The following is a 10187-nucleotide window of genomic DNA, read 5'->3' as shown; positions in this document are numbered from 1 at the left end:
TACCTAATGGTTTCCGTAATGGGAATTAAAGACATGTTATAGTAATGGAAGCTATACAGGGTGGAAAAAAATGAAGTCTGAAAAACATCCCAAAAGAATTCAATTACGTAGTAAGTAGGTATTTAATGAAAGTATTCGAAAATAGTATATATTTTGTACTAAAGTTAATTTTTAAAAAATCTGAAGAACCTTTTTGAATTATTGTATTATAATTTTATAATTTTAGAACAAAACGGGACTTAATCGCGTAAACACTTACATTTTTACTTACACTTATATTTATTGAAACGTCGGGCCTAATATAAATGTAAGTGTTTACGCGATTAAGTCCCGTTTTGTTCTAAAATTATGAGTGCAAATCGTGTTAGTCTAAATCAATATATTTTATTGTATTATGTTCAGATTACCTATAACAAATTTATAAAGTTACAATTAAAAATTAATAATTATATAAAGCAAAAGGTTACAGAAAAATGCTTAATTAACATAATTTTGACCGCCTTTATGAAGGTACTGAACAAATTTCCTTTTGGTCGAAGCCCTTCCCGCTCGTGACCCTCGTGAGCATGTCCAAGGAGCGCTTGGGCTGGTCTGCGGGCACGAAGTGCGTGGCGTCCAGCACGTACACCTCCGTGAGCCGCTTCGCGCGCCGCACGCAGCCCGCCGGCTCCCCGTCCACGCGCCACTCGTAGCGCTTCGCGGACCTGTACTCCTCAGCACCCGTGAAATTGAAATGATTGTGCAAAAAATCTACAATCCCATCATATGGTACGGTCCCGTCTAACTCTCCACCATAAAGCGTTACCGGATAATGGTCTAGTATTTCCGACAACCAAGGAGCCATGGATTGACAAAAATCTACTTTCATTATATCATACACAGTCCCGTTTAGATCTGCGAATGACAAGTCTCCGACATGGATAGCTTTCCTTACAGCGTTTGTAGTTATTACCGATACGTAATCGTCTTCATTTAAATTATTCCGTTCATTTTTTCTTTGACTATTCGTAATCCACTTTTCATTTCCTTTCATAGGTTTTTTACCTTCACACAAATGATACTTCGGAACAAAATGTCGTTGACTGTCAGGATTTATCCAAGCCCCGCCAATCATTAGCGCTTTCAGGTTGACGTTAGTTTTTAAACTTTTTGACGAGTTCTTCTTCATTATAGTGTAAGCGAGAGCTGGGACATATTTTCCAGCGTAAGATTCACCCGTGATGAAGAAATCATTTTTCTGCAGCTCCGGGAAAAGTTGGAAGAACTGTGTTAGGGTTGAGTAAAGTTGTTCACCGACCTGTGTTTCGTCTGTACAAAGCCCGTTTACGTTATTGGTGAAGCTGAATCCCGCACCCACAGGGTTGTCGATGTAAAGTAGATGATAATTCAGCGCCCAGTGATATATCCTGGGTACGATTTTCCCATTTTGTACTGCAATCGGTCCATTTTCTTGAAATAAACCAAACATGGAGGATCCGCCTGGTCCACCTTGCAACCACAAGACCACGGGGTCCTTGTCTTTGTTCGAAGACATGGTGGGGAAATACCAGAAAAATTGGTTCGAATCGTACGCTTTGTTGACGGTGAACAAGCCCGAGTAGCTCGTTAAGTTGTTGAGCGTAACTCGTGCTAGCCGCCTCGCTTCCTTGATGTCACCGCGCTCGATATACGGCGTCAGAAATAAGGGCTTTCCTGGGTCCTCGTCATCAGTCACGGGAACATGCGCTCCCGTAACGTCTTGGAGGAGACCACATACTAGCAATGAAAACCAGGCAAAGATTACAAACGGTATATGCGTCATGTTTTTGAGTACAACTACATGGAAAGAAAATGACTTAAAACACTAAAATGCTTCTTTTAAATAGACAGTAGCTACGATAAAATTATACTATCTCAACTCGCATTCTTTTGCAAACATACCTTTACATGAGAAATGTGACATGATAAGAAGGCTGACGAGTGTTTCTGCATATGATGATTCTTGTACCCTGTTCATGTCAGTAGTAGATGAAGTTTTTCGATTGAGGGGTACTTAAACCCAATAATGTTAAAAATACTTAATTTCACGTATCTAAGCATATGCTAATGAACGATCAATAAAGACCGACTATAACCCTACACCTGCGGCGCTTGAAGGACCCATGATGAAGCGACAGATTTTACCCGTTTTTTGTGGCGTGTTGGCCCCTAAACCCACCCCATTTGTGATTGTTCCATCTGCCAAATGATTATTTTGCCTTGAATCACATCTCTCACAAGAGGAGTGTTAAATTATACGTCACAACCTTCGTTCCATTCATTGTTTTCTATGTATCTTTTAAGTTTATCCTATATTCAAACAGATAAATCACTATTAGGTATCCAGAAAATATATCCATAAAAGGAATCTATGAAAAAAATAGATGCTTAATAACGCTTTAATTTTATTAACTTTTATGCAAATACTTATATTTCGTGAAATCAAAAAATATTAGATTGTACAAATAAATTATATAAATTACTTAGGTAATACTTATACTTAATTTATTCATAGATCTCAATTACATACATAAAATAAAGATTCCCGCTGTCTTTACACCCTGTATAGCTGTTGTAAAAGTTATACCTGTCTATCAGGTATGTTTTGAATATGACATTTTACAATTTATGATCTGCACGTGTAATCAGTCTACTGTACTTTTCCTATATTGAAAATTCTATAGGAATAGGTAGGTATAGGTACGTACTTCTGGAAATCGATAATATCGTTCTTGATTAGTGAAAAATGTTTCTTTTTTTATAGTTCTCTAACAAATCAAAAACCTTATTATAAACAAAAACTTGTAACTAGAAATGCCACTAAGTATTTGTGGTTTTGGCCGAATACCTACCCAATATTCGGTCCCATCTCTCGGGCTCGGCCGAAAACCGAATAGCAGATGCATCATCTCGACTTACAACATGATAACCGAAATAACACGCGTACATATTGTAAAAGATTAAGGTAATATTTATGATTATTTAGTAAGTAACTTACCTTTGACAGCAGGTAAATGTTATTATAATTTGTTTACTTATTAAAAAGTGTGTTTTAGTAGACATTATTTATGTTGGTGATCCGGTTCGAAAGGTAAAGAATTATTAACTGGATTTTATTAGGCACTTACAAACCAAATAACAAATGTCAGTGACAGAATAAGTAGCTTACTCAACTTCAAGTCAAATAGGACATGTGGTGTGTAAACCGTGTAATCAGATCCCAGGCCCACTTCGGCTGGTCCATGGGCACCATGTGACCCGAGTTCCTCACGAGGGCCTCCACCAGCCTCCCGCCTCGCTTCACGTACCCCGCCAGCTCTCCGTCCACTTTCCAAAAATTACGCTCAGCAGTTTTATACTCCTCTGAACCATCAAACTTAAGTTTCCGCAAGTAATTCACTGTGAAAGGATAAGGTAGTATAATGTCCATCTGCCCGGCATAAATAAGACAGTCGTAGTAACTTAGCAGTTCAGATAACCACGGAGCGACCGACTGCATCATATCTTCTTTGAAACGTAGCTCCACTATCGTTGAAGAGCCGTTGTAGGATGCTTGTCCCACGTGAATGCCTCTCCGAACAGTGCTGTTTTGCAACATGGTAGAAAAGTCGTCACCGTCACTATAGTCCTCAGTATGTAAGTAGTTGAACCAAGAATTGAAACCTGTCACATTGGTTAAGTAGCTTTTGCCTTCAATCATATCTCTCCCAACAAGCGTATTAAATACATCAGAAGCTTCGTTCCATTCATTGTTTTCTATATGCTGTTTAAGTTTGTCCTCGTATCCCTCAAGTGTTGTCCGCTCGTTCAAATCGACGAGCCCAATTTGATACAAATAATCGCTGTAAAGGACAACCTGGTTCACAGGATCAGTTAAACCATTGCCGATGGCTAATCCTTTCAGGTTTATTTTGCTATCCGCTGTAGGATTTTTCTTATGGATAGTGTAGCCCAGAGCCGGGACGTACTTTCCAGCATAAGACTCCCCGCTAATAAAGAACTCATTTTGCTGTAGCTCTGGAAACAGCTTGAAGAACTGAATCAGGGTAGAGTAGAGCTGTTCACCAAGTTGTATCTCATCAGAGAGATATCCTTCTTCGTGGTTGGTGAAGCTGAATCCTGCACCAACGGGATTGTCGATGTAAATGAGATGGTGATTCAACGCCCAATGGTATTCTCTGCGCTCAAAACTGCCATTCCTTACTCGCAAAGGTCCATTTTCCGTGAAAAGACCGAACATGGACGAACCTCCGGGGCCACCCTGCAGCCATAAAAGTATAGGCGCTGTATCCCTATCTCTAGACATACTTGGGAAGTACCAGAAAAATTGATTTGAGTCGAACGTTTTGTTTACCGTGAAAAAACCGGAATAACTCTCGATGCCCAAGTCATCTGTGATTGGAACTCGTGCTAACTGCTTGGCTTGGGCTATTTGACTATTTTCAATATGTGGTGTTAGTAACAGAGGCTCACCACAATCTCCGAGGGCTCTTTTTTTCACGCTTATCTTCGGGTAGGGATGCAGACACTGAGAAGATGCTATGGTCAGCAAAATAATCCATAGAACGACTTTCATTGTTACAGTTGTTGAACAAACACTCCAGGCAAATACCTCTCGTCAATTTTTATATAAAGTTAGTCCCTAAGCAACGCAGTCACATCTCTTAAGATCGATTTATGGTGTACATTGTCACATAAAATTATTATAGTAAACAATGCCCTGCCGATGAGGTACTATCAATTATTCATTTTTATCGCTCTCGTTATAACTGTTGATTATATTTTGTACTGATAAATATATAATAATATAGTTCTATTCGTATACATTCGTTAAAGGAATGTCCACTGGGCTGGGTTATGCAAGAAGCTCATTATAAATAATAACGTGTCCGAAAATCGTTAAAATTTGATTTAAATTAGTACAACATTATTTCAGTTGATAAAAGATCGGTTGTAAGTGAAACGCGTAATCATATCCCGTGCCCATTCAGGTTGATCCAAGGGCACCATGTGTCCAGCGTTTCTTACCAAAATCTCTGTTAGTTTTCCCGCCTGCTTCACATAACCAGCTACGTCTCCGTTTACTCGCCACACATTCCTCGACGCCTTTTCATACTCCTCGGCCCCTGAGAAGTTGAGATGCCGTATAAAGTCAACAGTGCCAGGATACGGTATTATAATGTCTAACTGCCCGTTGTAGACTAGCACTCGGTAGTATTCCAGCAGTTCTGATATCCATGGCGCCATAGACTGCATTATATCTTGTACCAGATGTAGTCTAACTTCTCTCTTTGTGTTAAATTGCTGGTGACAGACGTGAATAGCTCTACGGAATGCGTCCGTATTTACAGCAGCATAAACATCTGATGTAACTTTTTCGGAAGATGATAAACTTGAATGCAAGTAATTTAAACTGTTACTGAAATCCGTGGTGTTTTGGAAAAAGCTTTCGATGCTGTCAACGCCTCCCATTAACATCTTCGCATATGTCAAAAATGCATACACAAACTGCTGATTTTTAATATGATTTATCATTTTTGATTCGTACTCTGCCATAATCAGTGCAGCGTTCCAATCAATCAGTCCTATTTGGTACAAGTAAGTACTGTAAATTAGCTGGCGTTCGGGGTCACAAAAACTATTTCCCATTGCGAAACCTTGCAGGTTTATTCTAGTTTCTGCTGCGGGGTTCTTCCGATGAATAGTGTATGCGAGAGCGGAAGCGAATTTCCCACCGTAGGATTCTCCGAGGACGTAAAAGTCATTAGTTTGTAGCTCAGGAAATATTTTAAAGAACTGTGTCAAAGTCGAGTAAAGTTGTTCGCCGATTTGTACCTCGTTAGTGCAATATCCTTCTGAGTCGTTGGTGAAGCTGAACCCAGCACCAACAGGGTTGTCAATATAGATCACATGATGGTTCAGCGCCCAGTGGAGTTCTCTGCGCTCGAAACTATCATTTTCTATTCTTATCGGCCCATGTGCCATGAATTGGCTGAAGAGTGCTGAAGTTCCAGGACCACCCGCCAGCCACACTATCACAGGCGCTTTATATTTGTCTTGCATACTCGGAAAGTACCAGAGAAACTGATTCGAGTCAAAGATTTTGTTGACTGTGAAATAGCCCGCGTAGCTTTCAACACCGATGTCGTCTGTCACTAGGACTCGTGCCAACTGCCTTGCTTCAGCTATTTGACCATTTTCAATGTATAAAGTCAGGAACAGTGGTTCGCCACAGTCCTCCATATCGCGCTTTTTCCTGTTTGGATGCAAACATTGAGAATAAACGATGAAGTGCCAATAAATAAGACATAAAAATATACGACTCATTATGACTTCAACTGAGAACATTTATCCAATTGTATATGTTATATATTGTGGGCTTTTGTAATAAGCGGGGACATACCCTATTATTATCATGGCCTATACAGTGAATACACAATAGTCACGACACTCATATGTATCGCACGCAACCGTTAAATACAGTAATTATAGCGCCTTGTCTCGTCTACGACGTGTCATATTTTTGTGATTTTAGTGCATTTTGAACGGTAAATTTAGATTCTAACTTCTTCTTAGTCTTCCATATTCAAACGATAGAGAGGCAGTTAAAAAATGACTATTTTAGTTTTCTGCGTAAAGCTGACGTTTTGCCTCTTGCCGAATATTCTCAAAATACTGTAAGTAGGCCTTATGGGCTCTTTTACAAGTCAATAAATCAAGAGTGACACAAAACATACATAACAGCGTCATAAATCGTTTATGATCCCGCTATGCAAATTACCCTGTATAAAACTATAAATGTAACGACCGATATTGTCTTGTCTGTGGTTGACACTTTTGACAGGACTGGACCTCTTGACGTCGAACGTCAAAATAAACTTGTGAAAGTCGTGTTGTTTTGAACATGTTTTGAATATATTTATGTAAAAATGTATTTAATTATATTACTTCTGTTTACATACGTAAGCTATGGATCTGCGTTGTTCCCCTTCGTGTATCCTAGGATTGAACTGGCAGCGTTCCCTGGAGGTGCCGGTACACCATTATATATCACTCCTTTTTTGAATAACGGATCTATAGACGCCGCGCAGGAACTGTCCAGGGTATCTTTGACTACCAAACTCGGTTTCGAGAGCCATGCCGGTTTTTTCACTGTGGATGAACATTATCAATCTAACCTGTACTTCTGGTACTTCCCGACGTTTTCCGAAGATCCAAATGCGCCAGTTATTTTATGGTTGCAAGGCGGGCCCGGCGGAAGCTCCTTGTTCGGACTTTTTACAGAAATAGGACCTTTGATAGCTACTAAAAATGGCTTTAAGTTAAGGAAGCACCACTGGGCACTGAACAGCCATCTTATTTTCATAGACAATCCTGTTGGCACTGGTTTTAGTTTTACTAACAGTGAAGAGGGTTACTGTACGGATCAAGACTGTGTCGCTCGCGGCTTGTACAATGCTATGCAGCAATTCTTCACTCTCTTTCCTAATTTAAGAAGTCACAAGTTTTTCATAACTGGTGAATCTTATGCTGGAAAATATATACCCGCTTTAGGTATGGAGATACATAATCAAAATCCTGTAGCTGATAATAAAATTAATCTACAGGGTATGGCAATGGGAAATGCTTACTGCGACCCTGTTCACCAACTAGATTACGGTAACTACTTGTATCAACATGGACTTTTAGATAAACACCAACTACAAGTGTTTGAGACACTTCAAGAAAAAATTGTGAATGAAATAAGCAAAGAAAACTGGGTGCAAGCAGATTTGTTAATGGACATAATGATGGATGGAGATGTGAGAATTTCTCATACTTCAAGAACTACACTGGTTTTGATAACTATTACAACTTTCTCAAAACAAGCGGAGTGGATATCACTATATTTGCTAAATTGCTGCAGAACGATGAAGCTCGAAATAGCATCCATGTTGGTGACTTGCCGTTTCACTCCGGTAAAGAAGTGCAGTTACATTTAGCATTAGACATACTGAAATCTGTGGCACCACATGTTCAAACATTGCTGTCTCACTACCCAATACTTATATACAATGGACAGTTAGATATAATTGTTGCTTATCCTTTAACAGAAAAGTTTCTTCAGAACTTAGACTTCAGTGCTGCTGAGGAGTACAAAACTGCTCCAAGGAAGATATGGAGGGTCGGGGATGAGGTGGCAGGGTACAGGAAGAAAGCCGGCAACTTGACAGAGGTGCTGGTGAGAAATGCTGGGCATATGGTGCCACATGATCAGCCGAAGTGGGCATTTGATATGATCACTCGTTTTATTCAAAGCAAAATGTGACTTGATCTCCATACATTTTGACTCTGAGTTAAAAGACTTAAATTATACCAAATGGGAACAAAGTAATAAGGTAATATGTTTGAAATGTATGTAATATTTTCTACTTAATAATTATGAATCTCATTTTTACTTGATATGGTGTAGGAATAGCTGGGACATGTTTTGTATGGATAGTAATAGTTTATTACTACAGTCAATCAATTTACATCCTAGGCCACTGTAGAACCTTTGCACAGTAAACTTCAATGTAATTTCTATGACTAATACACAGCTAATAGAATAGGGTGTCAATAAGATAGGGTTCTAGAGTAGCCTAGGATTCATTGACCATACTTAGATATTATGTAATGAGATATACTAGTTTTTATAAATAAAATTCATTTTAATTAATTTACAGTTTATTTTCTTTATCTAATTAATAAATACATACTTAACATTAAACTTATATTAAAAATGAGGTTAAATTGGCTGTTGTTTTCAAGTAGTTATTTTATTATTAATTATTTCATTCAGAAAAGTTACAACTTCACACAATCATAAAATCATAAATTTGTATGGTTAGATGATACATTTTACTTGCATCTCAGAATCAATGTCATATTTTTTTATATCTAAGTAAAGATTTTCCAAGTCGTGCCTATCATTAAAATTTATTATTGTCATAAGAATAAGGGCCAGCAGGGATAGCACATGATTGCCGCGAGAGTATGTCGCCGCGAGATAGACTACCCATCCTTATGTCATTAATACAGTTAGAAGAAGACGGGTTATCTATCTCGCGGCGACATATTCCCGCGGCAATCATGTGCTAGGCCTACAGTTGCATCAAACCGTCTGTCACTGTTAAAGCGTTCGTTAAATTTTATTGTATAGGAAGTTCCATATACGTCTGCTGCGTGACGATGATGTGTCTGTCAAATGTGGTTGATGCAACTGGCCCTAAAACTGTTTTGTTAATCCATTCTCAGTAATATGTACAGTTCCAGAAAGTGATGCAAAAATTTCATTTCATTTTTTCATTTCATTTATTTGAATGTACCCTAAAATGAATGTACCCTCAACAGAATGGTAAAATCAGTGGTTTCTAACCAGGGGACTTACCTGCATAAGCTGGGTCTACACTGGCCGCACGCCTCACACTGCAGAACTAATTTGAACAGCTGACCGAGGGCCGCCATATTACCGAACAAATTCGCTCGGGCGTGGCAAACGTGCTCGCATGAGCACCATAGAGGAATAAGTAAGGAAATAATAAACTCCATACATCAGTACAGTAAATGCAAGTTATTTGTAGTGACATCTAGCGTCAAATAGCGTAAATTAGCAGTACCACTACTCGACACTGTGTCAACAGTGTTGCGTCTGCCAAAAACTTAATATTAAAATAGTTTATCATCTCGGCGACTGCATTTTATGGATGAGAGCGTCGCTGGGTGCTCGGTGACGAATTTTTGCTACGAATGTTTGACCACACTCACCACAGGTGGTCTGTCTTTTAACTCGTCGCGCTTAGTGTAGTTCTGTGTGCCTTCTAGCTTCAAACTGACAACTTTACAACTTAAATTTCAAACAGAAGCAATTGAAAACAGAGTACTGATTAATACTATTGTAATATTAGCTAAAAACTCAAATCGCCGATGTAGCTCGGAAGGCGGCCAAGTTAAAATGGGACTGGGCTGGTCACGTCTGCCGAATGCCTAATGAGTTGTGGGCCAAACTCACTACAGTGTGGGAGCCCGAAAACTCTGATCGGGGATCCGGCAGACCCCGCCGGCGATGGAGGGATGAACTGGACTCCTTCTTGGAGGAATGGTCAGACATAGCACTGGATAGAGATCAGTGGAAAAATTGGGGGGAGGCC

At 39.3% G+C, this 10187-nt stretch overlaps 4 protein-coding genes across 4 annotated transcripts; 1 reads left to right on the top strand and 3 right to left on the bottom strand.

The window, feature by feature from the left end:
- Positions 1 to 84: 84 nt before the first annotated feature.
- On the bottom strand, positions 85 to 1848 carry LOC125236707 (venom serine carboxypeptidase-like). Its single transcript, XM_048143626.1, has 2 exons — positions 385 to 1848; positions 85 to 198 (listed from the first exon to the last, which is right to left on the bottom strand). Exon 1 carries the CDS (start codon positions 1799 to 1801, stop codon positions 503 to 505), a length of 1299 nt encoding a protein of 432 aa, XP_047999583.1. The 5' UTR covers positions 1802 to 1848; the 3' UTR covers positions 85 to 198; positions 385 to 502.
- A 727-nt stretch (positions 1849 to 2575) lies between these two features.
- Positions 2576 to 4594, bottom strand: LOC125236794 (venom serine carboxypeptidase-like). The gene has a single exon (XM_048143721.1). It carries the CDS (start codon positions 4592 to 4594, stop codon positions 3194 to 3196), a length of 1401 nt encoding a protein of 466 aa, XP_047999678.1. The 3' UTR covers positions 2576 to 3193.
- A 356-nt stretch (positions 4595 to 4950) lies between these two features.
- Positions 4951 to 6081, bottom strand: LOC125236793 (vitellogenic carboxypeptidase-like). Its single transcript, XM_048143720.1, has 2 exons — positions 5854 to 6081; positions 4951 to 5268 (listed from the first exon to the last, which is right to left on the bottom strand). Exons 1-2 carry the CDS (start codon positions 6079 to 6081, stop codon positions 4951 to 4953), a joined length of 546 nt encoding a protein of 181 aa, XP_047999677.1.
- Positions 6082 to 6874: 793 nt separating this feature from the next.
- Positions 6875 to 8716, top strand: LOC125236380 (venom serine carboxypeptidase-like). Its single transcript, XM_048143163.1, is given in 2 exon segments — positions 6875 to 7821; positions 7824 to 8716. Coding segments are annotated over 2 exon segments (1377 nt in total). The 5' UTR covers positions 6875 to 6947; the 3' UTR covers positions 8327 to 8716.
- Positions 8717 to 10187: the final 1471 nt, after the last annotated feature.

This window comes from Leguminivora glycinivorella, chromosome 19 (genome assembly GCF_023078275.1).
Source record: "Leguminivora glycinivorella isolate SPB_JAAS2020 chromosome 19, LegGlyc_1.1, whole genome shotgun sequence".
NCBI classification, from domain to species: domain Eukaryota; kingdom Metazoa; phylum Arthropoda; class Insecta; order Lepidoptera; family Tortricidae; genus Leguminivora; species Leguminivora glycinivorella.
The sequence above is the reverse complement of the archived record's forward strand: the minus strand, read 5'-3'. Positions and strand labels throughout refer to the sequence as shown.

Excerpts from the sequence above, each read along its gene's own strand:
- LOC125236793 (XM_048143720.1), bottom strand. The coding sequence starts at position 6,081 with ATGCAAGACAAATATAAAGCGCCTGTGATAGTGTGGCTGGCGGGTGGT. Across the intron at positions 5,269-5,853 it reads AAGGATATTGCACTAACGAG|TCTATGGCGCCATGGATATC; the intron begins GTACAAATCGGC and ends GATATAATGCAG.
- LOC125236707 (XM_048143626.1), bottom strand. The coding sequence starts at position 1,801 with ATGACGCATATACCGTTTGTAATCTTTGCCTGGTTTTCATTGCTAGTA.
- LOC125236794 (XM_048143721.1), bottom strand. The coding sequence starts at position 4,594 with ATGAAAGTCGTTCTATGGATTATTTTGCTGACCATAGCATCTTCTCAG.